The following is a 26828-nucleotide window of genomic DNA, read 5'->3' on the forward strand; positions in this document are numbered from 1 at the left end:
AAGATGGGTTCAATAATGTATACTGCATTGAAACAGATGAGGGAGAAAACTGTTTAAAAGGGATATGTGATTAGGTATTTTTGTCATGACAGGAGTCTAGAACAAAGGCTGCATAGTGGAGTGGACCTGGGGGAGGGTTTGTAAAACAATGAAATAATTTGTCTTTTACTTTTCCAAGAGGGTAGTGTACTAGGGAGGAGGGTTGGGAGAGAAGAAAAGTGCAACCATGGATGAATGAAAACCCAAAGTCTCTAAATTTTTACTGAAATTAATAATAAACTTAAAAAAAATAAAAAAATCCCAACTTGAATTTCTCTCCCAATAGTACAGTTTTCTTGTTCCTCTTCCTTTCTTCCCCAGCATTTCTAACTTAAAATAATAGGGTATCAACAGCCCATAAACCTCTGAACTTTGCCTCTAGACTCTGCTTGGCTGTACGACTCCACCCCTTTTGCCCTTTGTCACCTATCATCCTTTTAGCCAGAACTAGGTTGAAACCAACTCTTAATTACTCCTGGCTGACTGGAAACCTAAAGAGCTTTCTTCTTCATTCTTGCTACCATCTAGGAAGTTTGAAGTTCTTCTAGCTCAGAAAAATTAGTGACTTATAAGTCTTTGCCTCCACATCTCTCAAGTAATCTTACCCCTTCTTTAAAACCTTAAAGACAATAAAATTCTATTATGTCCTTATTCTTAAGTAATTGATAGATAAGTGACCAGGCTGAAAATGCAAGAAATATTGATTTAAAAAAAATCACTTTACAATGGCTGCTCTCTCACCTTCTACATGAAATATATGCCCCCCTGAATGAGGGCCCAGGACAGGATCAGGAAAACAGGACTCTGCAGACTGGACACAGCATCGTTCAGATCTGGACTCTGCTGAAATACAGACATTCCCCCACAGCAGGCCGGTATCAACCTCCCTATCTCCCACCCCCACTCCAGGATGGACAGCCACCCTCTTTACACTCATTCCTGTTTATCTTCCAGGCTTAAAGACCGATTTAGCCCTCTTGTCAATCACTAAAAGAACTCTTTTAGTGTCTAGTGTCTTCCAGCTATTCTACACCATACCAGTAATCCTAATTAAATCCAGTGACACCCATTGGGTATTTATTATGTGCATGCTGCTATGCTAATCACGGTGCACTGGCTGTTGTTAGGTGCCATCAAATGAATTAGAACTCACTGCAATCCTGTTAACAACAGATCTGAGCTTTGCCCTATATATGGTGGGCACTATTAAAAAACTAAACAAATAATCCAAACCCATTGCCATGGAGGTTTTTTTTCTCTCAATAGCCCATGTATTACAGAGTCGAACTCCTCCATAGGTTTTCTTGACTGTAAAACTTTAAGGAAGCAGATTATCAGATCTTTCTTCTAAAGTGCCAATGGGTGGGCTTCAAGTGTTCTGTTAATAGCTGAGAGCAAACCACTTGACCCATCCATGGACCTTTTTCTAAGTGATATAAGAACTCAAATTCAAACTCATTGCAGTTGAGTTAGAACAATTTTTAAATTCAGCCCAATCCTTCATTGGGTTTCTCAGACTGTAACTTAGATGGGAGGAGAGTGCCTATCTTTCTCCAGAGATACTCTGGTGGATTTGAACTACTAGAGAGGCATGGCCTTTCAGTGCATCTCCCTACTGACTAAGTTACCAGAGCTCCCTAGGTGCCAATGGTTCGAACTGACTCATGACTGACCCTCCAGTGGGTTTTCAAAGACAGTAACTCGCATAGAAGGAGATGACCCATTTTTTTCCCATGGAGCAACTGGTGGATTTGACCTATGTGTTTTTTGGGTTGGCAGTATAACTCCTTACCCTCTTGGTCACCAGAGCTCCCTCTAAGTGCATAGAGGAGATATAAATATGATTTAGGTGTGGCTCCTGTCCTCAAGGAGCTTAACATTTAAAGGTAGATTACACCTTAAAAGATTTCTCTGTCCCTGTTGGCAATCTTCATCTTTCCATTTCTACCAGCTCCTCTTCTCTACATTGAAAGTTCTACCTTTCCTGTTTTTGTTCTTCTTTCATCATCACATTTCTCAAATTGTTATCTACTTTGCCTCTGTTTCCTCACAATCTACTCTTTCTCTAACTCCAACAAAACCTAGGTTTTGCTTCAACTCTCAATTAAAACTGTTTCTGTGGGGTAACCAAAAGTCTTATCTTTGACCTCTTGTTAGCTTTTAAGTGATAATATTCATTATCTCATCTAGAATCCATAATATAAAGTTGGCTATCTGCCTACTACTCTAATCTGTGGTCGACTCTTCTTCCTTCTCCAACTAACTACAGACACAGTCATTGGGCTTTTGGTTTTCTGTGTGTACTGTGTTGACTTCATCTACTTTGATAACTGTGTCTTTACACAGAGAACACTAGCCCTGACCTAATTCAACTACTTTTAGACATTATCACAGGACTGTCACCACAAAGTCAATTTTGAAAAAATCTAATTCATCATTTCCTTTCTAACCACTCTAACTTCCCACAATTCCCATTTTGGTCAACCTCTTCCCCAGACAACAATCTCAAAACCTGTGCTATTTTTAATTCTGTCTTTGTTTATTCATGATATGAAATTATCACTGAAGCAAAGCATTTTCTTCAAAATATTTGTCTCCTCTCCATAATGCCCTCAACAGATTAATTTTGGAGTAATGTGAATCTCATGGATCATTCTTCACTCTGCTGCTTCCTGAATACAGATCATTAGTCTTTTAAAAATACCACTTTGCTGTGATTTTACCATTCTGAAGAACTTATTTGGCTCTTAATTTATTTTTAATTTATTTTATTTCATTATTTTTTTTTTGTGTGTACCATCAAATCATATCTGACTGGTACAGGAGGAGATTGTTCCTCCTTCTCCAGCAGAGCATCTGGTGGATTCGAACCGTGTATCTCTGAGATTGCAGTTGCAGCTTCTTGCCACTAGGCCACCAGAGCTTGCCAGGCTCTTTATTTTTTATGAGATGAAGCCCAAACTTCAGCCTGATAATGCAGACCCATTATGATTTGATCTTATTTTGCTTTATGTGAAATTGCTACAAAACCAGTGGTAGCTGCTAGTTTCTACCTAGTCAATTCTGATGCCTGGATACCCCTGAGAGTGGAGTAGAACTGCTCCATAGGCTTCTCAAGCTTATGACTTTGCAGAACAAACTTCCAGGCCTGCCTTTTGAAATGGCTATGGTTAGATCTGAACCATTCATCTTTGGTCTAGTAATTAAGCACTTAGTCCACTCAGGGATTTTTAAATACAAAGAGTTTTGTGAATTTTAGTTTTCTATCATTTTCCCTCTGCTTCCCTCCATATACTTTCTCCATCAATAATATCCTGTCCACTAGATATACCAAGTCTGTATTACCAGAGCTTTCTTACTCATAGAATAGCAATAATTTCTCTTGATCCTCTTAATTATTTTATAACTTTCTACTAGTAGCATAATTGCCTTACAAAAACTTTCCAGAAAAAACTAAAAAAAATTACTGCAGCCTGTACTGCTCTCTCTCTTTTGATTGCCTAAAACACTTATCTATGTTACATATGCTTAAACTTAATAGTTACATACCTTTTTTTGTTGTTTTTCATATACATTTAAATTTGATTTTTATACATTCTTTGAGTCTCATAACATCATAGATTTATCTTTCATAATCATTAACATCTTCAGCAGTTTTAGGCATAAATTATATATGCATTGATTACTGTTGAGCTGAAATTTAATTGTGTCAGATCTTTCTAATGTTCTGTACACAGTGTTAATATAAAAACTCAGGGGAAAATACGATGACTAAATTGAGATGAACAACTGCACTGCAGTACTTATATTTGGTTCCTCCATCCATTGAAGCTCATTTCTCTGGCCTTCCCTCTGTTTCATGCCAGCATAAGGGACAGATCTGTCAGTCTCCAATATACTCACTGGTTCCAATGTCACTGGTTTCGTTGTTACTGGCTTATGATGGTCTGCACGTTCTGTCTCAGGATAAATGGTAGTCTCTGCTGCTTTGGTGACATCTGTAACCGTTACCTTTACTTCCTCCGTTACCCCTATTGCTTCTGTTACTTCGGTGGCCTCAGCATCCAACCTATTCTGCCCTCAATGGGATTGAGAAACACAGCTGTCATTTTCTCAATTCAACATCCTGACAGACTTTCTGTTAAGTGTTTCCAGGACTTTACCAAAGAATCCTTCCCCCAAAGAGGCAAGGTTTCTCCTTATCCTTCCCTTGCGTAGGATACCCATAAGTGATATGGATTACATATCTGATCCCTAGTCACTAAGTTCCCCAAGTCCCTGGACTCGAGATGGGCCCTTCCTCAGTGTCTAAAAAGACTATTAGGTTCTGGATTCCTTCCTCTTTGATGGTGGTTATCAAAACTGTTTTGAGTTTACTACCTAGTTTTACTTCATCAAATTTATTTCTAGTCTTTAACATAATCCAGGTTGTTTTCCGTTCCCCCTTTTTTAAAAAAATTTTTTTCCATTCCCCTTTTTTAAACTATGTGAAATATAAGCTAAAAATTAATGTCTGTTTTTTCCAGGTGCAAAAACTTGCAAGACAAATTCAAATAGCCATTTGTAACAGGGGCAAAACTTGACAGGATAATTAAGAATTTTCAAAGTGTTCTCACTATAAAATCTTTCTAAAAAGAACAACTTAATAATTAAAAAGACTTTTAAAAATTATTATTAAATTTTTAGTTTTAGTGAACATTTACAGAGATTTTGGGTTTTCATTCATTCATTGTTGCACTGTTTTCTCTACCCTCCTCCCCAGTTCATTCTTCTTCCCCCCCAAAAAAAGACTTTTTAAATTTTATTTATTTTTATTCTTTTTGTTGTTGTTGTTGTGTGCTGTCAAATCAGATCCGACTGGCACAGGAGATTGTCCCTCGTTCTCCAGTGGAGCATCTGATGGATTTGAACCACGCACGTTAGGGATTAAAAAGACTTTTTTAAAAAATTTTATTTTATTATTATTAATGTGTGTGTGTGTGTGTGTGGGTGTGGTCAAATCAGATCTGACTGGTACAGGAGGAGATTGTTCTTTCTTCTCCAGCAGAGAATCTGGTGGATTTGAACCATGCACCTCTGGGATTACAGTACACCTTCTTGCCACTAGGCCACCAGAGCTCGCCTAAAAATACTTTCAAAAAAATATTTCTAGCACACAACAAATGTTGGCGAGGTTGTGGAGAAACTGGAACCCTTATTCACCGTTGGTGGGAGTGTAAAATGGTGCAACCACTAAGGAAGGCAGTACGGTACTTTCTCAAAAAGTTGCAAATGAAAATATCATTTGACCCAGCAATTCCACTACTGGGAATATACCCTAAAGAAACCAGAACTGCCACCCAAGCAGATATTTGCACACCCATGTTTATTGCTGCTTTATTCACAATAGCAAAGAGTTGGAAACAACCCAGGTGTCCATCAACAAATGAATGGATAGAGAAACTGTGGTATATTCACACAATGGAATACTATGCAGCACTGAAAAACAAAGAACTCATGAAATATTATATAAAATGGGTGACCATGGAAGACATTATGCTGAGTGAAATACCTCAGTCACAAAAAGATAAATACTGCATAATACCACTGTTCTAAAACAGGACTGATATGGGGATTGGGGGAAAACAGAAAAGAGGGGATAAATAATGTACATAACATTGAAACAGACGCAGGAGAGAACTGTATAAAATGAATATATGATTAGGTATTACTGGCATGACAAGAGTCCAGAATAAGAGTTGCATAGTAAAGTGGTCAGCAGAGGAGGAGAGAGGACTGTATAACAATGAAAGAACTTTTTTCCCCAAAGAAAAAAGTGAACTGGTCGGGAGGGCTAACAGGGAGAAAAGTGTGCAACAATGAATGAATGGAAATCCAAGTTCTTTATAAACTTTCATTAAAATATATTAAAAAAATTCTAACTCATCCTTCTGGATTCTACTAATTATCATCAGACAAATACATTTATAAAATCAATGAAAGAAATACTGCTTTGTATGTACCCTCCCTTTAATGAAACGAAAATGTACCCTCCCTTTAATGAAAATAAAAAAATACGGCGATTGTATCAATTCTAACCCACAGTGACCCTGCTGTGGGTTTCCTAGGCTGTAAATCTTAATGAGAGGAAGCTGTTCATCTTTCTCCTTTGGAGCTACCAGTGAATTCTAACTGCCAGAGACACACAGTCTTTTGCTTAGCAATTCAACAGATTAAGGGCTACACAAGTAGTGTAATCCCCTTATTATAGACATATCTAAAACCCAATCAAAAGACCAAGATAAATGTAGATACATTCAGCAGAACAGAGCACCTATAAACCAAGGAACCAAGAACATCTAGGCCTCCATCAGGCCAGGACTCTGATTTGAAGTTTTAGCCTCCTCATTTGTGAAGAAAATAAAATTTTTTGCTCTTTAAATCTACCCACTTCTTGCATTTTTGCGACAACCAGTCAGACAGTCATTGCCATGGAATTGAAACTATGGAGTTAAAACCAACTAATAGCTGAGCCTCCAGCAGGTTTTTAGAGACTGTCTATCCTAAAGATAGCAAAAGAAGAGATTGCCCATCTTTCCCTTGTGGAGCAGCTAGTAGATTTGAACTACCTGCTTTTTGGATTGGCAGCACAACTCTTCACTCACTGTGCTACCAGAGCTCCCTAGGAGTGAGAGCAGTGATGTATAACTAAGTAACCAACGAGCCAGTAAATTCTATATACAACACTGTGAAATGAAGAATTTGTTATAGGTCAAAACAACAAAACATCTAAGACTTAAAAAACTCCCCACTAAAAACTCCCTATTTTTAAAACCTTTATCTTTGCACTACTTTAAAAAGCATCTTGTAATTTCTCCCTGAAAGTTCCCTATTTAAAAACAGTCTCTTGCCTAAATAAGCTCTACTAATTCTAATTAGCATTGTGATAAATATTTTCTTTTGACAACTGTTTTCTAACTTGACCTTCGCACACAGACTCTCAGATATACAGGTCACTCACCAGCCTGTCCTCTGACTCAAATATGGAGTAATCAATGGTGAAATTTGGACCAAAATCATCTGGGGAGCAGAAAAAAATAAAATCAATTATAGTAGAGGAGAAAAGGTAAGCCAGGATCCAGAAATGAGGAAAGGAAGAAATTTTTCAGAGAACTTCATCTTGTTCAAGTTATAAAATACAAATTTAAATTAACTTTAATGTAGAAAAATGAGTATATATTTATATTAAGTATCTAAAATAATTTACAAATTTGAAATTTTAAAATATTATTTCAACCAGCTTCCAAAGAGTTGAAAATCACTAGTTTGAAAAATAACATCACAGATCTTGATAACTTTTGCTCATGGCCATATTTCTCTCTGATCCAGGTGCTCCACTGAAAAGGAAAAGGCAAGGTCTCAGAACTAGGTATTCTAGTTTCTCTTCAACCGGCTAAGGATCAGACTCTAATACATACTCACCATAATTTGGGGTGACAGTGTAATAATAGATGACCTGATAATAATCATCCTCTTCCAACAATTCTTCATCCAAATATTCTTGTCCTTTGGGGACAAAAACTGAAGGTCAAAGAGAATCTACAACTTCTTAGCAACAGGAGATCACTAGGAATCAATTCTAATACAATCAGTTCCTTTTTTCTCTGCTTCCCCTCTGAAGATCATGTTATTATCTCCCTGTACTTCTAAAACCCTTCTCAGTCTCTTAGGCACCCTTCTCAGTCTCTTAGGCTCCATATCTGTGATGAGGCCTGTTACCCTTTGACGGAGGAGCTCTCAAAATGGAAAATGGGCCCCTGCATACTGTAAACCCAAAGATGGAACTAAGCCTAAAAATTGAAGGAGTAGAAAGTAGAGATCTTTGATGTGAAACACCAAATCATCTATCTAGTATGTTATGGGCCTTAATGTATTTGTGAGAATTCTTGCTTTATCACACTCACAAACATGCATCCACAATAGGCTTTTGGAGATTTGGATTTCAGTTCCTGTTTCATTATTAATTAGAACAATCCTGAAGAAGTCATTAACAGCTGCTTTCTTCAAATGAGTCAACTGCGCTACGTGAACCAGCTCAGATAGCTTTTCTTCCTTTCCAGAGCTAAAAAATATGTAACTTTGAAATGATCAGATCAAGAACTTCAAACCTCCTGCTAAAAACACTTAGTTAAGCTTCTCAAATGTTGCCCCTCCAACTCCATGTCATAAGAATGTGGGGGGAAAGAGAACAATGAGACTTAGCACCTGGCTGTCTGGAAAAACAAAGAAGGGAAGGAGCCAGATACTCTTGGGACTCTGTCCCTGAAGACAGTTCTCTGCTGTCTTAAAGACATAGAAACGTTCCTATTTCCACGTCTTAATAATACAGTTTTCCCTCCAATTTTCTAGGAAACATGTACCATGACTTTGTTTATTAGTTTCAGGCTTCCCACCTACAGAGCCTACTTTTCTCTTTCACTCTCCTTTTGGTCCCTCTCATCTTTTTCAACTCTGTGGTGATGGAGAAATTAGTTCAGTCTTGCTTGGTGCTCCATTTGGGGCTTTATCTGTCATAAGTCTTTTTGACTTAAAAAAGGATTCTGCTCTTCTTCCTTCTATCAGGTTCTGCCTTTTAGACCTCCCGCTCTTCCTCCACCTCCTCCTCACTGAACACAATGCTCTAGTACAGCTTACAAGAGAGCATTAGCACTACTCCAATTGGAGGCCGGATTGTATCTTTCACCCTCTCCCCATTTTCTTTTTCCTCTAGAAGACCTGACCAAAAAGTGCCTGGAGAGGAGTGGACTTACCCAGGATAAGTGGTACAGCAAGGATGGCCACAAAGAGGACATTCATTCTGGATTCTGCACTATCGCTTTGAAAGTAAAAAAGGAAATTACAGCGTTTCCCATTAAACTTACTCCGCCTCATCGCACCCCCCCACCAAGGGAGGGAGTCAGAGATTCTTCTCTATAGGGACAGAATTCTCCTCCCACTTGCAGATGGACAAGATCATTATTCACTACCAGTCCTTGCTCAGAAAGTAAAAATGGGGGTTTGTGTTCATCTGAGCTCCTTCAGATCCATTCATGATTCCTGCAGCCTCTGCGAACAACCCACCAAGGAGTTTTCCCTCTTCCCTTTCCTTCCTCTCTCCCAACCCTCTCCCCCTTCCTGTCCCTGGCTTACCGTCACCATCCAGAGTTGCCCTTCTCTCTGAAGTTCAATTACAGTCTTATCACAGTTGACATGTTCTGACGAAGAGATCACTTTTTGTAAACTGAAGATAGTCTGCTGGTCTCATCTTGTGCTATGAAGAGTGGTAGCACCTGTACTTGTACCAGTGCCTGATAAAAATCTCTGTTGTTATTTCCTCTCCGGTAAGTACCAACCTTATCTCACCTTTCTCTCAACTTTCTGGTATGGAGGGGTGGGATACAGATTGAAAGAAGGCAAGAAGCAAATAGTCTCTTTTCATGCTGTAGATTCTCCATCTGTCACTTGCAGTCATTTGATGTGTTCTTCCAGTTGAGCTCATCTTTCTGTGTTTACTTTTCTGCTTTTCATTCAATTTATTAACATATATTTGGGGGCTGTGGTCTGGTGGCAAGAACCTGAACTTCAATTCCCAAGGCGGTTTGAGACTACCAGCTGTTTTTGGGAGAAGACTGGGCAATGTCCTCCTGTGCCTCTGACAACCCACCAGAGGGTCAGCTATGGGTCTGTGCCGACTCTGTCTCTACTGTGTAGGAGCATTAAGTAGTCTGATAGGCTATTCAGGATTTGCAAGCAATGAAACAGGAAACACGTTTTTGTTGTTTATAAAGAGGAATTAACAAGAAACTACTGGAGTGGCATCCATTTCCTAAACAATATGCATCTGGAAACTATATGAATTTTGAGAAACAATAGTTACTGAAAGGCTTCAGGTCTTTTGCTTATGTTGTTGTTGTTGTTGTTATGTGCTGTGGAGTCGTTTACGACTCATAGAGATCTTATGTACAACAGCCCTAAACCCTGCTCTATCCTGTGCCAATCGCACTGCCTCTGACACACCCATCCCAACCACATTTTGCTTATAGGATCACTAAACGTCAACGGCAATGAACAACTTAGCCTCTACTACATACGTAGTCTCCGTGGAACCAGCACAAACAAGATAAATTTGGCACTTGCTCAAAGGAGAGAGGAGTTACTCAATTCTTCTCTCTTTGACCAACTCAGCCTGATGAGTTTAAAAGCAGGACACACCGAAGTCTTCCTGCCTGGATATTCTCACCTTCTCAACCCAACTGAAGGAGGATTTGTTTGATGGCTTTCTGTGTAAATTTATACATTTCATCCATTAAATTCCTTTCTATAATTTCTTAGACAATATTTAAAATACCTAAGTGGACGTGCACATATGCATTAATTCACAAACCACTTCCCTTCTAGTCTCTTCTTTGGAAAATGTAAAATGCAGGTGCGATTGCAAAAGCCTTTAACCATCTTTCGTTGCTTTTACTCTCCTACTCTGAGGACGGAGATCCTAAGAAGACTAGTTCTCTTTGAACAATTTTTATGTTTTTCTGGTACGTTAGTCTGTTAAAAAACAATATTCTAAACTCTTACTTTGCCATTCTAAGATTCTTTTTACCTTAACAGCCTCCGCCAGGACTAATAATGTGCCCATCCAAATGTAGGTCTAAAACTCCTAATATGGAACTTCTTCTATCCCTTCCCCCAATCTGAAGAAAAAAAAATATTACTGAGGTTTATTTTCAGAAAAATGGAGGAAGTATAACAAAAGGAATTAAGTATCTTGGGGGCGTGTCGTTTTCCTTTTAATTCCCCAGTTCTCTCTAAACTCCTTAAAACTGCTGCTCTCCAGGCTCCTCTCTGACGAAAGCTTCTTTTTTTTTTTTGAAAGCTTCTTTTAGCGATATACTGTACGCTTTGTTTCCTCTGCCAGTCCAAAGAATTTCTACTTTTAAGTCTAACCTTCATCTTCTTCAACAATAGCTTTAGCCTATTTCCTCTCATTCAAATAAGAACAATACTCGTCCCTATCTCCCGGCACTTCCTATCCTGTTCGTACTTTGTATAAGGTTCAAACAGGATCTTCCCCCGTCTGGAGCACTCCAAAAAGACGTGATGTTGCTAACACCCTCTCCCACCAAGTAACTAAAAGAAACCAGAGCCGAGGCGGAGCTGAACCCAGGAATCCTTGCCGTGACCCGGCCCACTCGCGGCCCAACCCCTTTTCCGTCCGGGACCACTCCAGAGACCGAGGTCTAAACTCACAACGGCAGGAAAACTACAACCCCCAGCAGGCCACGCGACACAAGCCCCGCCCCCTTGAGCCCCGCCCCCACAGATTCTCCATTGGCTTTCGAGGGAATTAGATGGGAGGTGGCCATGGGGCTGCGGCTTGGGGTTTGTCCACATCTAGGCTTCCGTAGAGGAAGTCGCGGGGACCTTCATCTGGGGTTTCGGTGTCGCCCTCCCCCTTCTCCTGGGTCTGGGGGTGACATTGTACCGCGCCCCTCGCGGGGTCGCGTCGCCACCCTACACAATCTCCCAGGTGGCGCACTCTTGCCATTCGCCTCCCTGGGCCGGGCCTCACCCCGTCCCCTGCTCCCCAGCCATGGGGGCCGCAGTGTTTTTCGGATGCACTTTTGTCGCGTTCGGCCCGGCCTTTGCGCTTTTCTTGATCACAGTGGCTGGGGACCCCCTTCGCGTTATCATCCTGGTTGCAGGGTAAGTGAGATTCGAGGAAAGATGGGAGATCACCAAAAGGATCTGAAAGGAGCTGGAGGAACTGTGGCGACCCTGGGAGCTTGGGTTGGCTGAGGTGAAAGTTGGAAAGGGTAGCTTCAGGGGTGTGCACAATTTGCGTTTTCGCCTGGTTGATTTCTGCCTTCCAAAGATCGCACAGATTTCCTCCTTTACTCTTGCCGGCTACGTCAGTGAAGGCACAAGGCCAAGAGTCGTGAGGGGTCTGTACTGACCTCGCTCAACCGAGTCAGGCGTCCAGAAGGAGGATCCCGGAATGGATACTCAGCCTTTCGTGGTTGCACACTCCGGCCCACAAGTCTTTAGCCAAATTTCTATCTTTCCTCCTGTGTCTAGATCCCTACATATGAGTCTCTACTCGTCCTCGGTCTTCCTGACCATCCGGAAGTATAACTTCCACTTTTCATGCCTTAGCTGATTCTTCTCCATGATCTCTCTCTCTGGTTGCCCCTACCGTTTCCTGCCTGACTGCCATTGTCTTTCTTCAGGGCATTTTTCTGGCTGGTCTCTCTGCTCTTGGCCTCTGTGGTCTGGTTCATCTTGGTCCATGTGACTGACCGGTCAGATGCCCGGCTCCAGTATGGCCTCCTGATTTTTGGTGCTGCAGTTTCTGTCCTTCTGCAGGAGGTGTTCCGTTTTGCTTACTACAAGCTGCTTAAGTAAGAAGATGGGTGACCTGGAAGGGAGAGGGGCAGAGGATTGCACTAACGGGACGGGACAGCCCTTGGGGGTTTGGAAGAGGGAGGAATCTGAGGGAAAGGAGCGTCCCTGCCTTCCCTCATGTTTACCCCACCCCACCCCAGGAAGGCAGATGAGGGGTTAGCATCGCTGAGTGAGGACGGCAGATCACCCATCTCCATCCGCCAGATGGCCTATGGTGAGCCTAGGGAGAGGGCGTGGAGGAGGGAGTTATAAGACCTCTAAACATCTAAAATCTCTAAACAACCACATGTTTCCAATGCTTTCTTGTTTTCCCTCCTATCTAGCCTTCCGGGAGAGATGGCTGGAAGGAGAGTGTTCATGGGAAAATTGTGACTAGGGATGGGGAGGGAGTCATTGGTAATCAGTCCATATTGATCTCTGACGTTGATGAGAAACTCCCTTCTCCCACAGTTTCTGGTCTTTCCTTCGGTATCATCAGTGGTGTTTTCTCTGTTATCAATATTTTGGCTGATGCACTTGGGCCAGGTGTGGTTGGGATCCATGGAGACTCACCCTATTACTTCTTGACTTCAGGTAAGATCCACTTTCTGTCTTATTTTCATAGCTCATCCCTTCCTGACCCTGATCTCCTTTTACTGGCTTTTCCTGGGAGACTTCTTTGTCCTAATATCTCAGGAGTTTGGGAGAAAATCAGAGTCTCATTTCAGTCTCTTTCCCGGTAGCCTTTCTCACAGCAGCCATTATCCTGCTCCATACCTTTTGGGGAGTTGTGTTCTTTGATGCCTGTGAGAGAAGACGGTACTGGGCTTTGGGCCTGGTGGTTGGGAGTCACCTACTGACATCAGGACTGGTGAGTTGAAAATAAAGGCCTTAGGGAGAACAGCTTTCAGTGGTGAATAGGATGGGGGAATTACAATCTGAGCATTTTAAAACTCACTTTGGGAGGAGACAAGAAGGTGAGTCTTTAGAAATCTTTTACCTGAGAACTAATTGTTTCATCTCCTCTGGGTATTCTGCCAGAGAGATATTTGAATGGAGTAGTCCAACTAATGCATATGGCATAAGGTGAACAGGAACTGCAGAAATCTGAGAAAGCTAAAAATCAAAAGAATTCTTCCCCACAAGATGCTGGTGCTCTGAAAGGAAGGACTAGGGGCTTTGGGTGAGATATCTGCGGAGCTTTGGGTCAGAGATGTAAGGAGTATGTGGAATTACGTGTTGAGAGGAGTATATAATTTTCCCCATTCTTCACTCCATCTCCAGACGTTCCTGAACCCTTGGTATGAAGCCAGCCTGCTGCCCATCTATGCAGTCACTGTTTCCATGGGACTCTGGGCCTTCATCACAGCTGGAGGTTCCCTCCGAAGTATTCAGCGCAGCCTTTCGTGTAAGGACTGACTACCTGGACTGATCGCCTGCCAGATCACCTACCTGCCTGCCCACTGCCCATGACTGAGCCCTGCCCTAGCCTGGGTCCATTGCCCACCTTTCTGTCTGCTCGTCGGTCTGTCCCATCACCTTCAGGGTTCTCTTGTGTCCACTTGTGACCTTTAGTCTCTAGGCTTTACCAGGAGCAGCCTGGGTTTAGCCAGTCAGTGACTGGTGGGTTTGATTCTGCACTTATCCCCACCACCTGGGGACCCCCTTGTGCAGGACTCCCCGTATGTCAGTGCTCTCCTCTCATCTTGCCCAAGACTCACCCCCCTTCCCCTCTGCAGGCCGACGGCAGGAGGACAGTCGGGTGATGGTGTATTCTGCCCTGCGCATTCCACCCGAGGACTGAGGGAACCTGGGGGGGGACCCCTGGGCCTGGGGTGCCCTCATGATCTCCTCGCCCTGTATTTCTCCATCTCCAGTTCTGGACAGAGCAGGTTGCCAAGAAAAGAGATCTAGCTTAACCATTGTCCTGGAGATGAAGTTGATGGAGGCTCAAGGGTAGACGGGCTCTGAGTTCCCCAGTATCCTCTCCCTAGACTGGACATCTTGGTCTTTTCTCAGGTGTGAGGGGAACCATTTTTGGTGTGATAAAGACTCCAAACTGCCTTTTCTCTTTATGAGTCGGGGGAGGAGGGAGGTATGTTGGAATTTTTCTAACCTCCTTGGACTACATTTTCCCTTCAAATTGCTCCTTATAGCTGGGCTTATACTTATTCGCTTTTCCCAGGTGCTGGGGGAAAGGAAGGGAGTGCATGTTTGGGCTTGAGAACTGGTATTACTGGAACTAATGGTTTTAACCTCCTAGACCACCAGCACCCCTCCTCTCCCCAAGGTGAATTGGAGGGTGCTGCCATCAGCTGGCCCTCTCCAGGGCATTAGTGCTACTGGAGGAGTCACTACCATGACATCGCAGGGATGGAGGACAGATTTTCTTTTCTAGTTTTTAATTGAGGGGTGTGGGGGGAGGGGAGGTTTTCTATAAACTGTATCATTTTCTTCTGAGGGTGGAGTGTGCCATCCTTTTAATCAAGGTGATTGTGATTTTGACTAATAAAAAGGACTTTATAATTGTGGGGAAACTTGGCTTTTAAGGGAGGGGTTAACATGTTAATTGAGATTTCTGCTCCCTTTTGTTCCTTGTCCGGCTTACTTCCTCACCTGGTCACCCTTACCTCCCCCAGGTATAGCCTCCCTTGTAGGGCAGAAATGTGGGCTGGTAATCTAACACGTCATATATTTGGGGCCATTTTCCCAGGAGGTGGCTCTCGAATTCTAGGCCTCAGATGCAGGGAGTTAATTACCCCTGTTGCTTTTTGTTGTTACTACCCACACACCACTATCTGAGAGAGGAAGGAACTAGCTTACTAGAGGTCAGGTCAGAAACTTTAATTTCCAGATACACTGAGCAAAATAATATAACCCTTAGCTACAGCACCCCTTATCATGAAAGGAGACCCTGAAATATACCTAAGGAAAGGGACAGAAAGAGGAAGGATTGCATGAACTTTGGGATTCCCCTACAGCTAAGCACAGTGGCTCTGCATTGGCAACACAGGGATTTCCTGAGCTCTTCCTACTCATTTTAAGACATTGAAAGCTCTGCTCATGCTTGAATGAGAACCTGTATCCATGCCTCTCTCTAGATGTCCAGAGAAAGTAGGGGGACATCTGCCTACTACTTCTAAAGTTTTTAGGGCCAATCCATGCTCCCCATTTCAGAGGCTGATACGTGTGAGCAGAAGGTGATCAGGATATTTGAGATGGAGTCTATGCCTCTGTGGTGGCTCGTCCTGAGGTGAAGACTACGCTTTTCCGATTTCTCAGCCTCTTCTTCCTGAAAGGATTTATGGTTCATAGAAATTACTTATGTCCCATGTGAAGTAGATTAGAAGTGTGATGGGAGAAAGCTTTTCAGTAGAAAAGAAAGGACTAGGTAAACCAAAAGTAGGACCTCACCTGATCTTTCTAGCGATCAAAAAGACAGCTAGCAGAAGGCAGAGACAGCCGACCAAGATTCCTACACCTAGACCCAGCATTTCACCTGGGAAGGTAAAGATGAAAGATGTCAGGATAGCACTAACGTAATACACCCTTTCTCTCACTTGCTGAAGGTTTTCTGCCCCCAGTAGCCAGGTACACTGCCTTACCTGTGGTATATATAGATCCCACTGCAAGGGAAGAAAACCTGGGTCAGTGGGACTTAAGATCCTCATCATCCCACCTAGGAGCAGCACACTCCATTTCTGGGCTGGAAAATCACCTAAACACCAGAGGTTAGGGGGTGTTTCCCAATCCAGGCAAATCCTGGAGACACCTTCCCCTCTGGTCTTTTTTCCTTCCCAGAGGCTTCCCAATTCCTGCCCTTTGGGTCCTTCAACTTCTCATTTCTTTTCCTGAGCCCTACACAGTCACCTTCAATGAAAGAAGCGAACACTGCTCGGTGATTGAGAGGCTGGGGGTCTCGGTAGTTTAGTACCAGAAGCTCAGAGGGCTCCTCTTCCGTGGAGAACAGTGTCTCTTGAAGGTTTTCCAGCTAAGGAGCAGGACAGTAGGGTTAGGAGAGAAATGTCACTTTGGGGATTTGGACAGTATCTGGGGTCACAACTAGGTCTCTACTGCCTCACCTCACCACCACTCACCTGGCCCATGGAAATCTGGGCCCTTCGGTTGAAGACTGTCCAGAGCACACTCTGGTAGCAAGGGGGCGTGGTTAGTGAGCCATTGTAACGGAAGAACTGCCCCAGCTCTGGGGGGAGCAGCTCTCTCACGTTGAAGGGAGGCACTGAGGTCTTCTGATCTGGGGAGAACAGACCAGGACTCATCTTTCTCTCACCATCCTAGCTTATCTTGACTGGGCTCCCAGGAGCACCAACCCCTGAGCCTTTAATTTGCCTCATTCCAGGCCTCTTAAACCAGTTTCTCTTTAGTTTCATTTTCTCTGTCAATTTTCAGAGGCTTACCTTTGTGTCTGATTTCATGCAAGTGACTCAGAATGTGCTCGTAAGCTAGATTCTTGGTCTCTCCTACCTAGCAAAGGTCAGGAGAGTTTACATTAAGAATTAGAATAAGACATATAAACAGATATAGCAGTATAGGACCAAAGGATGCAGAGGATAGAGAGAGGCTCAGGGAAGGATTCGAGGCTACTGACCTCAATTAAGATGCCCAGAACAGCCAGGCCCTGAGGCTTCTGAGCTGCCTCACTCAAGCTGTCATAGGAATCAGCATCATAATGTACAATGTGGAGCTGAATAAAGGCAGAAGGAGTTGGGGTCATTTAACATTCATTCCCCAGTTCTTAAATAACCGTTCCCAAATGTCATACTCTTTTAAAAAGTCTATCTCACAAATGTTGGACTCATCTCAGTATGACTTATCTGTGTCCCAGCCCAAGCTCTTTGCACCCTGGTACCTCTGCAGCTGTAGCTTCACTGTTGATCTGGTGCTCTGACCCCCCTGGGGATCCTTTCTGACCCCAGTGCAAGTGGAGCTGGGCAGCTACATATCTTCGGGGAAGTCCATCCAGGTATAGAGTCGGAGGCAGAGAGAGCTGCACTGTGAGGAAGAGAGAGCAACCTAGGATTGGTGGGGAAATATGGCTACATCTCCACTGCTGGATTGTCATGCTTTGTAGCTGTACTGGGGCTTTTCTGTCTCCATCCTTCAGTAGCAACTCATCTCACTCATAGTTCTGATGCCTTAGTAGTAAGGAATTGCACTGCCAATGCAAAGGTAAGCTGTATGAATCCACCACATGCTGCGTGGGAGAAAGATGGGTAATCTGTGAATTACCACCTCTGAAAAACCATTAGAGGGTCAGCTGTGGGATCGGTTTCTACTCGACAGTACAACAACTATAAGGCAAATGCTTTTCTGGTATACCACCCCTTTTCCCAGGAGAAATTACGTCAATGCTAAATACTAATCCACTCATAACTCTTGATCATAGACTCTGGATTTCCCCTTTGGCTTTAGGAGCCTGATCCTCGTTCTTAGATCACCAAATTCAGGAAGAAAACGTGAAGACTCGGAAATTAGGAGAGTGCCGCTTCCCCCTGACTCCTGCAGCTGGAACTAGAGCCTGTACCTTTGTCGTTTCTACCTGTATGGCCATTATTGTGCAGGTCCAGAGGTTCAGTGCCAGGCTGGTCATATCCATGAGGCTCAAGAGCTGGTAACTCAGGGTCAAATGTCACACTGTCCATCTGGATGTTGATGGGGGACTGATCACTACCCCCACAATCAGGATAAGATGCTGGCCAGTGGTCTTGACCATGTGGGCCTGGTGAGAGTTAACAAGGACGTTTGTCTTGCTCTCCAGTCTGTGCCACCCTTCTCCAACAAACCACCACTCCCACCAAGCTGTATAGCATTGTGGAGGTAGAACTGCACTTCCCTTCTCCACCCCAGGTCAAGAACCCAGTCCAAGGCCCAGTGAGGTTAGAATCCCTACTGAATCTGAAGCCCCAACCCAGAGGCAAAGATGATTCCTGAACATTCCTGGAAAATGGGGAATGGCAGCTCTTCTACTTACCTGTAGTTTCAGGTAAAAAAGCTGAATGAGGGAGAGGAGGAGATGACTAAAAAGGCTACCAGAGATGGGAAACAGGTGAAATAAAGTAAGTTGAATCTCCTTGGGGAGATCAAGTGGCCTTGGGATTCAGATACTCTCCCACTCTCCTTCCTCTTACGCTGGGCCTCATATTGATTCTTCTGGGATTTGGTTAACTCATTGATCAAAAAGGTTCAAAGGGCAAAGGAATTGAGCTCCAGGGTCACAAGCCTCTTTATCTCTGACCTCATGCTCAGTGAGAGGTGGAGGTTAGAATCCAGAGCCAGGAGAACTGGCTGCTAAGCTTAGGCTTCCCTTACCCATCCAGTTTCCTTTCTACTACTGCTCCCTCACTCCTGCATACATCTTCTGAAGAATTAACTGGCTTTTCTGCTGAATCAGGAGGTGAGGGATTTGATAGGAACCAGGTATGCAAAACCAAGGGCTTGGAGACAGTCACGCGATCAGATCAAGTTCTTCCTGTGAAAGGAGGAGTTCCAGGGGTCGTGGTGGTGGCGCAGGGGCTAAGTGCTCAGCTGCTAGTCCAAAGATTGGTGGTTTGAACCTACCAGGGCCTCTGCTAGGTAAGAGATGGAGCAGTCTTTTGGTAAAAATGTACAGTCTTGGAAACCCTACGGGGCAGTTTTTGGAGGGTTGCTATGAGTCAAAATCAATGTAACAGAAATGGGAGGAGGTCCAAGTGTGAAAGGGGCGGCAGGAGGGAGGACACCCAGGTTCCGTTCTCACCCTTGTAAGTCCAGTGTTGACCTGCAAAGGCAGAGTAATTTGGGTTAGGGCCAGCGCAGCCAGAGTCCTGGCCTTAGCATTCCCCTCCTTCGTCACTCCGAGCAGCTCCACCTCCCTCTCTACTCCAGCGCTATGCGAAGGGAGACCTGAAACAGGACACCTCAGTGGAAAGGTCGGGGGGCCTATTTAAAATCGCCAGCCAGGCTGTGCTTGTGCTTGCTGAGTGAAGAGGGAGGAGAAAGAAAACGGAGAAAGATCAGCGACTAAAATTAACCTGGATCCAAATGTACAGTCAGCCCAACCTTTACTTTTGTCCAACCTGTGCCAAATCAATCTAACACTTCGGAACACTAGGGTGGTTAAGGTAGAAGCAGAGTATTTGGAGGAGGGGACTAGCATGGGAAAGGGAAGTTTAGGGAGGGAGAGGACTACCACTGAAATGGGGAGAGTAGATTGTTCACTTAGAGAAGTTTAAGCAAATGTGAATCCAGGACAATAAGTTGTAAATGAACTTTTCAATTCGTCCTTTCCGGCTTCAGCAGCCATAGGGAAAACTCCCCATCACCCATGAATCTCATCTTCCTAGATTCCCAGATGGTTAGAGAAGGGTGGGAGTCAAGGCACGGTCTACTCTAGGTTGACTTGGTGGTGGTGGGTGGGCACAGGCAGCCAGGCTGGCAGGGACATTATGAAAATGAAGCATTGTATATGGAAAAGAGAGCTGCCAGCTGGGTCACATGCCAGCTCTCGAGCAATCCTATCTTTGACTGAAAAGGGCAGGGGGTCTGTTGATGCAGTCCCCACCCAGGACCAAACTGCTGAAAGGGGGAAAAGGGAAGTCCACTCATTTGTAGGTTTTCTTCACATTATTCAAAACTACTATAAACTGGGGAAAAACCCTACATTCTTTTCTCTCTCTCTCGCTCCCTCATTCTCTTACATTCCTAAGATTTCTAGATGCTCTGAATCTCATCATTCATGTAGTCTGTTGACCCATTCCTCAGTTAAGACTGCTCTGAGAAACAGCCCAAGGGAAGACTAGAGGCAGCTCCTTCTCATTTAGTGTCTTATCCCAGGGACGCTACAAATTCACATTCCTTGGTTTTGCACAGGCTGACAGCTTAGCCCTTTCCCTCCCACCAAATCCACTTCTTTTTCTTTTTTCGCCTCATTATAATCTGTGACTTTCTAGGCTGTTTCCCCAGCTCTTACATTATTTTCTCTATACTTCTTTCCTTCTCTCTAGAACACCTTTTACCAACTCTCACAACCTTGTGCTTCTAATGAATCTTAACTACGCTTCTATTTATGTGCTGGATAAGGAGCCTTGTGGTGCAGTGGGTAAAGAATTCAGCTCTCAACAAAAGGTCAGAAGTTCCTAAACACCAGACTATTTGAGAGAAAGATGAGGGAGCTATGTCTATAACAGATGACAGCTATAAGACTCTAGGACAATTCTGCATGCCCTGTTCTGCAGGGTGCCATGCATCAGCATCGTCTTGATAGCAACTGCAATGAATTGTGTGCTGGGTTCTTCATTAGGCAACACAAAAATGACATTTAGGGAGCCCCTGAGGACATTCCTGAATTGCCTTGGTTTTCCTTTCATCTAAAAGTCCCCTCCTTATCCCCTTGAGGCTCCCAAAAGGACTGTATAAATATTGATTATTATTGCTACCATTTTCAGGGGGGAAAAAATCTGGGAAAACAGTTGCTCCATAAAATTAAGAACTAACTTTAGGGATGAGGTTCTCAGTAGGGATCACGGATCCGTTGGTATGGCAAGGATAAGATTCAACACTCTTTCTGGTGGCCTAGTGGCAGGAAACTGCACTGCAATCCCAGAGGTGCATGGTTCAAATCCACCAGATGCTCTGCTGAAGAAGGAGGAACAATCGCCTCCTGTACCAGTCAGATCCAATTTGACGGTACACACATAAAATAAATAAAGAAATAAAAATTTTAAAAAAAGATTCAACATTCTTCCCTCTCCCCCAAATCAGGCCTCTATCTTTTCACTCCAGGCCATCTATGATCCCTGCTTGGAAAAGTTTGGAAATTAAAAAAAAAAAAAAGCTGCCTCAGAGTAGGGATAAGGAAAAAGCTCCAGATAATCTGTAGCTCACATAAAGATTCCTACACTTGGGTGCATACATAATGATAGCCCCAGCTAGTCCTCTCCCAACCCCAGGAACAGCATGGCTAGAAAGACAAAGAAAAAAGAAGGGGAGTGTTCTCTTCCCACTCCTGTCTTTTCTTCCTTTCCTTGAGCTGAGACTATTCCTGCCCCTAAGCTTCCTTTTATACCCCCCCCTCCATTAAACACACATGTGGACATCAACACAGACTAACGCTTAGGGACATCCAGAGGTACCTACCCCCGTCTGCAGCCAGGATCCAAGTCACCTCGAGCAGGAGGGTGAAGAACAACATGCTATCCGAGGAAGGGACACTGGGGACTGAGAGTTTGGGAAGTAGAGGAACAGGGCAGAGAAGAGGGGGAGGTGGAGAGAGAGCAAGCGCCAAAGGGTCCTCGTGTTGGATGAATTTCTCTCTTTCTGTCTGGTGGTCTCTGTGGGTCTCTAGAGCCTTCCCTGATAATTTGGTTTTCAGTGGATACTGTGGGGTTAGGAGCCCCAGGGGGGGAAAAAATCTCTTACTGCCTCTCTCTTTCTCTCTGCGCTCTCTTTATCTCCCGCTCCACTTGCTGGTCAGAGAATTTACAATTGCCTCCCGCTTTTAAGGTGGCTCTGGACGAGTGTACGTGGGGAGGGGGGGGGCTGCCCGGGCTGCTGGCGAACAGCTCCTTAAATAGTCCATTAGGCAGGCATGCAGGATGGCCCGCTTAGAGCAGTGTGAACCAGGGTTTCACCGGAGCCCTGGCCCAGGCTCAGAAGCCCTGCTGGGGTGAGCGCTTCCTTCCTTTGCTGTCCACACAGACATTGATGGACCTAGTGGTTGTTGGGGTTCAACTCTAACCCCCTCAAGAGAGTACCAAGTTCTTACTCGACCTGGCTTCTCTGGGGAACAGTTTCCAATGGGGCAGACAGTGGGGGTTGAGGGGGCAGCTGAATTGTTCAGGATTAGACAGACTTCAGAGATAGACAATTGATCCATCGCAAGCGGAAATTGGGGGCTGAATGTGCGGTTGGCGGTTAAAAGTTTAGGACTGAAAACCTGTGTTACGGACAATAAGAACTACTACAAGTGAGGTTTGGTGATCTTGTTTGGAGCGCTCTCTTTCTCCAGCGCCTGTCACTCCTCTCTTCCCACGGTGAGGCCTGGGTCCACGTGCCTGCGTGGCCGGGGGAGCGGTTTTGTCTGCGGAATAAAGCGCATTTGTGTCCCCAGCGGGGGAGGGGCTGTTGTGGCACCAAGGAGAGACAGCGGCTCCAACTGCCCGTCCCAGCCACCTCCCTCCCCGGGGAGCCCAGATCTAGGGCGGCTTTTGTCACAGTAGAGGACACTGACCCATGGCAGGGAGGCCAGGCAGGGGGTGAAGCAGGAGGACCTTAGAGACAACCGCCAGCCCTGTTAAAAAGAAAGGGTGGAGGGAAGGTAGACTTCAGAGTAAGAGAGGGAATGGGGCTGAAAGAAGGCGCCAGAGACCAGGTAGTGCAGATGGGAGAAGAGATGGGGGGGGGGGCTTGGGGGGGGAGTCCCTTCTCCTGTTTAACAAAGGGTCAGGACAGAGCTTGCGGGACTGAGGGCAACCTGCCACCAAAGAGCCAGGGGAGTGGAGCGCAGAGAGGCTCCGTCTCTGGAATGTGGGCTGGTGTTTGTTGCCCCACGGGACTGGAAATCCAGATCGGAATGTACATCCTAAATCCCTCATTAGAGCATGCAAAACCCACAGATAATTTCAAGCCAGTCACTGAAAACATTTTCTCCTCCATACCCTTCACCAAAGTCACCAGCCAGGAGGATGCACCCACTGGAGCTCCCTCTGCGCTCCTTGCTCTTGCCAAGTAGTAATAAATGGCCCAAACAAAGGGAGCAGAAGCTAAATAAAGGAGCAGGATAAAAGCCAAGTGAACAGAATAATGCATGTGCTCAGTCATCCTGCTGCATAAGCAGAAGCCTGCCTGGCCTTTCTGTGTCTTCAGTGATTGATCTGCCGTGATTAAAATGTCATTTCCCTTTTAATTTTCCCTGTTGTCCTCCAAATTATTTTTCTCCTGCAGGAAAACGTTTGTTTTGAGGTTAAGCCAAAGTCCTATTTATCCCGTCTAAGAAGAATAAAAACATTGAAATTGTAGACTAAGCTAAACCTAAATCAGCACAGAAAAATGGAAAAAATCCAAATATGCAAAAAGAGACATCTTTGGCATGCTAGAAAAGAAGAGGCCTTGACAGAATGACCTCTGACAGGACAAGAGTTCTGGGATTTCGAGATTCAGTCTCTCAATGTAAGTTGTGTATCGTGTCAGGCGCCACCTACTGGCTAATTTTGGAATTTTAAAATTTTAATTAACTTTTTAAATTTATTTTGTTATTCTTTCCCAGAAGTGTTTCACTACTGGTAGGATTTGGGGATTTTGTTCACACAGTTGATAACTTTTTCACGTTTCAGGAAGTTTTTTCATCCTCAAATCTGCCTTTTTCTGCACCTGAATGATTACCTCCGATAGCCGTCCCCCCATCACACACGTGCTTCCTAAACGGACAAAAGCAGTGGTTTCTGGGAGCTGACATTCCTGTTAGAGAGAAAGGAGGCAAACATCTTCCCGCAGAGACTTTATTCTGGCCATCTGGTTTTATTGTAGATATTTTTGCTGTAACTTCACAGTCATGGTGATTTGCAGTTGTTAAAGAGGGGGAAAGTGATTCTTTTTTTTTCCCTCCACATTTCTGCTCTTAACTCCGGCATCTTTGTTTCACTCCCAATTCTTCCCTCTCCAGTTTATTTCTCACCCTGGAGCTGACGGAAACGCTGCTAAGATCAGTGTATTTTGCTGCCTTTGGCGCCATCTTCTGTCTTTTCTAATGCAGGGAAAGTGAACAGAGAATTGATGTTCAAGGGTATTAACTTTTGAAGGTCGTTTGTTTTAGGTTAGAAGTTTTAATAATGATACTTCAATTCATTAATCTAAAATACATTACAAGAGCCTTGTAAGTGCTCTGGATTTGTGTGGTGGAAAGGGTAGACGTTCCAGAAAAGGAGAGAGGCCACTCAAAAGGAAACTGGCAGGGTCACACAGAAACTTCTTTAAACAGAGCAGGGAGTGACTCCAGAGGAGTATCAGAGGTGACAGAACTGGGTAGAACTGGGTTCCCTGGAAGAGGAAGCAATCTTTTGGCATGAAATCATGAATACATTCATTGATGGGTTAGATATTTGTCTTCCAATATATCGATCTAAAGAAAAAGAAGAATCAACTCACAGTGATTGATGGAGGGCTCTGGTGGCGAGTAGGTAGTAGTTGTGCTATGAATCCAAAGACTTTCTTTTCTGGCTACTCTACTCCACTAGCAGCTCTGTGAGAAAAAGATAGGCAACCTCTTCCTATGTGATTTAGAGCTTCTGAAAACTAGCTTGGAGGGTCAGGTATGAGTTGAAGTGGCAATAAATCTGAGGGTTTGTTGTTTGTTCCCCCCCCACCAGGGATGGAATGTATAGAAATCTTATCTTACTCCTTCAGCATGACAAATGCTGTATGAGAGTCCTGAAGACGAGAATATTCTAGGTAGCAATTTAAGGCCTGAAATGTTGCAATCTGTTTGTGTGTGTGTGTGTGTGTGTGTGTGTGTGTGTGTGTGTCTGTGTTTTAAAATTATTATTGTGTGTGTGTATGTGTGTACAGTCAAATTGGATCTGACTGGTACAGGAGGATATTGCCCCTCCTTCTCCAGCAGAGCATCTGGTGGATTGGAACCACGTACCTTTGGGATTACAATGCAATATTTATTTTTTTTAAGGGTAGGCGGCATCCATTTCCTAAATATCATGCCCCTGGAAACTCTACGAATTGAGAAACGATAGTTGTAGAGGCTTCAGTTCTTTTGATCATAGGGTCACTATGAGTCATGCTGGACTTGATGCAATCAACAACAATTTTAAAATAAAAGACAAACCATAGAAAGAAGAAAGAAAAAGGAGAAATTTTTGTCATATATCGATTTGCTACCTAGAATCAAGCCTAGTGTGGAAACACTTGATTGAATGAAAGAATCTAGTCATACTGGATGTTTATTTGCCTTTTTCCTGCTTCTGCTATTTCACAAAATTTTAGACCAGAAGAATTAACAGGCATCCTTCTGGCCCTTTTATTTTTTGAAGGCAATTACTGAGTTTTGAGAGATTTAGAAACTCTCCTGTGGTTGGTCCCATAGCTGACACACTTCTCCAAAACAAGGACAAAACCAGTGTACTTCCCCTTACACCATTCTCAAATATCATCAGGCATCAGAATCACGTGGATACTTTCTTTCTTTCTTTTTTTTAATAATACTTTCTTAAAACACCTATTTCTGGGCCCCATCCTTCTAGCTTTCTGATTCTGAAGACGTGGGGTGTGCCTAAGGAATCGGCATTTCTCACAAGTCCCCAGGAGATATTGTTGCCTTCGGGGTGGGAAGATGTATCGCCCTGTTTTCAGAACTACTGACCTACACCAATTGTAGATGCAGAAGTAAGAAGTAAGCAGAAATAAGGTATTTACCATTCCTTGTTGGGATTCTAGTCATCCAGAATCATTCTTTGACGTCACTATTTTCCTCAATGTTAGCAATTCACTTACTAGTTTATAAATATGTTGAGTACTTCCAAGTGCTAGTAAACTCCAAGTATTGAGTACATGCCAGGCTATCAAAATATTAAAACTGTGGGTTGGGGAGGGGTGCCGACTATGACTCTTAGCAATGCTTTGAACAACAGATATGAACCCTTCCCTATCCTGTGCCATCCTCATCATCTCTGATATAGGTGAGTCCATTGTTTCCATTATTGTGTCAATCCATCATGTTGAAGGTCTTCCTCTCTTTTGCTGAACCTCCACCTTTCCAAGCATGATGTCTTTTTCCAAGGGTTGACCCCCCCTAACATGCCCAACACCTGTCCTCAAGACCTTTAAGTTCTTTGGTTCACCCTCAAGTGTGTGTGTGTGTGTGTGTGTGTGTGTGTGTACAGTCAAATCGGATCTGACTGGTACAGAAAGAAACTGTTCCTCCTTCTCCAGCAGAGCATCTGGTGGATTCGAACTGTGTACCTCTGGAATTGCAGTGCAGCTTCTTGGCACTAGGCTACCAGAGCTCCCTTCTCCCTCAATTTTTAAAATTAATTTTTCTCCTTTTTTATTCATTGGTGAATGTTTTCTTCTCCCCTCCCCAGCCCACCTCACAATGCACTGCTTGTTTCAGGTTCTTCTTATACATATAATGCATAATCATATATTCCTTTTGACAGTTCTTCCCCTCATCTTTTTTAATGCAGTGCTCATTATCTATCCACTCTTTCCTCATTCCCTCCCCCAACACCCCCATGTCTCTCCTATTTTCTAACTGGTATTATGCAGTATCTGTCCCTTTGTTTTGTGGTTTTTTTAAAAATTTTTTTATTTTTCATTTCAATGAACATCTACAGAGATTTTGGAATTCCATTCATTCATTGTTGCACCCCTCTTCCCCCCCCCCC

General features: G+C 43.8%; 3 protein-coding genes across 5 annotated transcripts; 1 reads left to right on the top strand and 2 right to left on the bottom strand.

Annotated features, from left to right (window-relative positions):
• Window positions 1-783: 783 nt before the first annotated feature.
• On the bottom strand, window positions 784-8874 carry LOC102853186 (chromosome unknown open reading frame, human C1orf54). Its single transcript, XM_006902219.1, has 6 exons — window positions 8829-8874; window positions 7501-7584; window positions 7040-7098; window positions 4078-4113; window positions 3943-4017; window positions 784-879 (listed from the first exon to the last, which is right to left on the bottom strand). Exons 1-6 carry the CDS (start codon window positions 8872-8874, stop codon window positions 784-786), a joined length of 396 nt encoding a protein of 131 aa, XP_006902281.1.
• A 2365-nt stretch (window positions 8875-11239) lies between these two features.
• Window positions 11240-14969, top strand: APH1A (APH1A gamma secretase subunit). 3 transcript variants are annotated; one of them, XM_006902220.1, is made up of 7 exons: window positions 11240-11760; window positions 12285-12455; window positions 12600-12673; window positions 12910-13032; window positions 13182-13309; window positions 13723-13846; window positions 14178-14969. In XM_006902220.1, exons 1-7 carry the CDS (start codon window positions 11648-11650, stop codon window positions 14240-14242), a joined length of 798 nt encoding a protein of 265 aa, XP_006902282.1. In that variant the 5' UTR covers window positions 11240-11647; the 3' UTR covers window positions 14243-14969. The 3 variants fall into 3 exon arrangements, with proteins under 3 accessions (XP_006902282.1, XP_006902283.1, XP_006902284.1); XM_006902221.1 differs by lacking the exon at window positions 12600-12673 and having other exon boundaries at window positions 12421-12455; XM_006902222.1 differs by lacking the exon at window positions 12285-12455 and having other exon boundaries at window positions 13723-14969.
• Window positions 14970-15663: 694 nt separating this feature from the next.
• Window positions 15664-21628, bottom strand: CA14 (carbonic anhydrase XIV). The gene is made up of 11 exons (XM_006902223.1): window positions 21574-21628; window positions 19196-19216; window positions 17999-18178; window positions 17309-17451; window positions 17048-17143; window positions 16857-16923; window positions 16536-16693; window positions 16309-16429; window positions 16044-16064; window positions 15853-15937; window positions 15664-15730 (listed from the first exon to the last, which is right to left on the bottom strand). Exons 1-11 carry the CDS (start codon window positions 21626-21628, stop codon window positions 15664-15666), a joined length of 1014 nt encoding a protein of 337 aa, XP_006902285.1.
• Between the last annotated feature and the right edge of the window lie 5200 nt (window positions 21629-26828).

Source organism: Elephantulus edwardii, unplaced genomic scaffold (genome assembly GCF_000299155.1).
Source record: "Elephantulus edwardii isolate Elephantulus edwardi_28Jun2011 unplaced genomic scaffold, EleEdw1.0 scaffold00384, whole genome shotgun sequence".
Classification (NCBI taxonomy): Eukaryota; Metazoa; Chordata; class Mammalia; order Macroscelidea; family Macroscelididae; genus Elephantulus; species Elephantulus edwardii.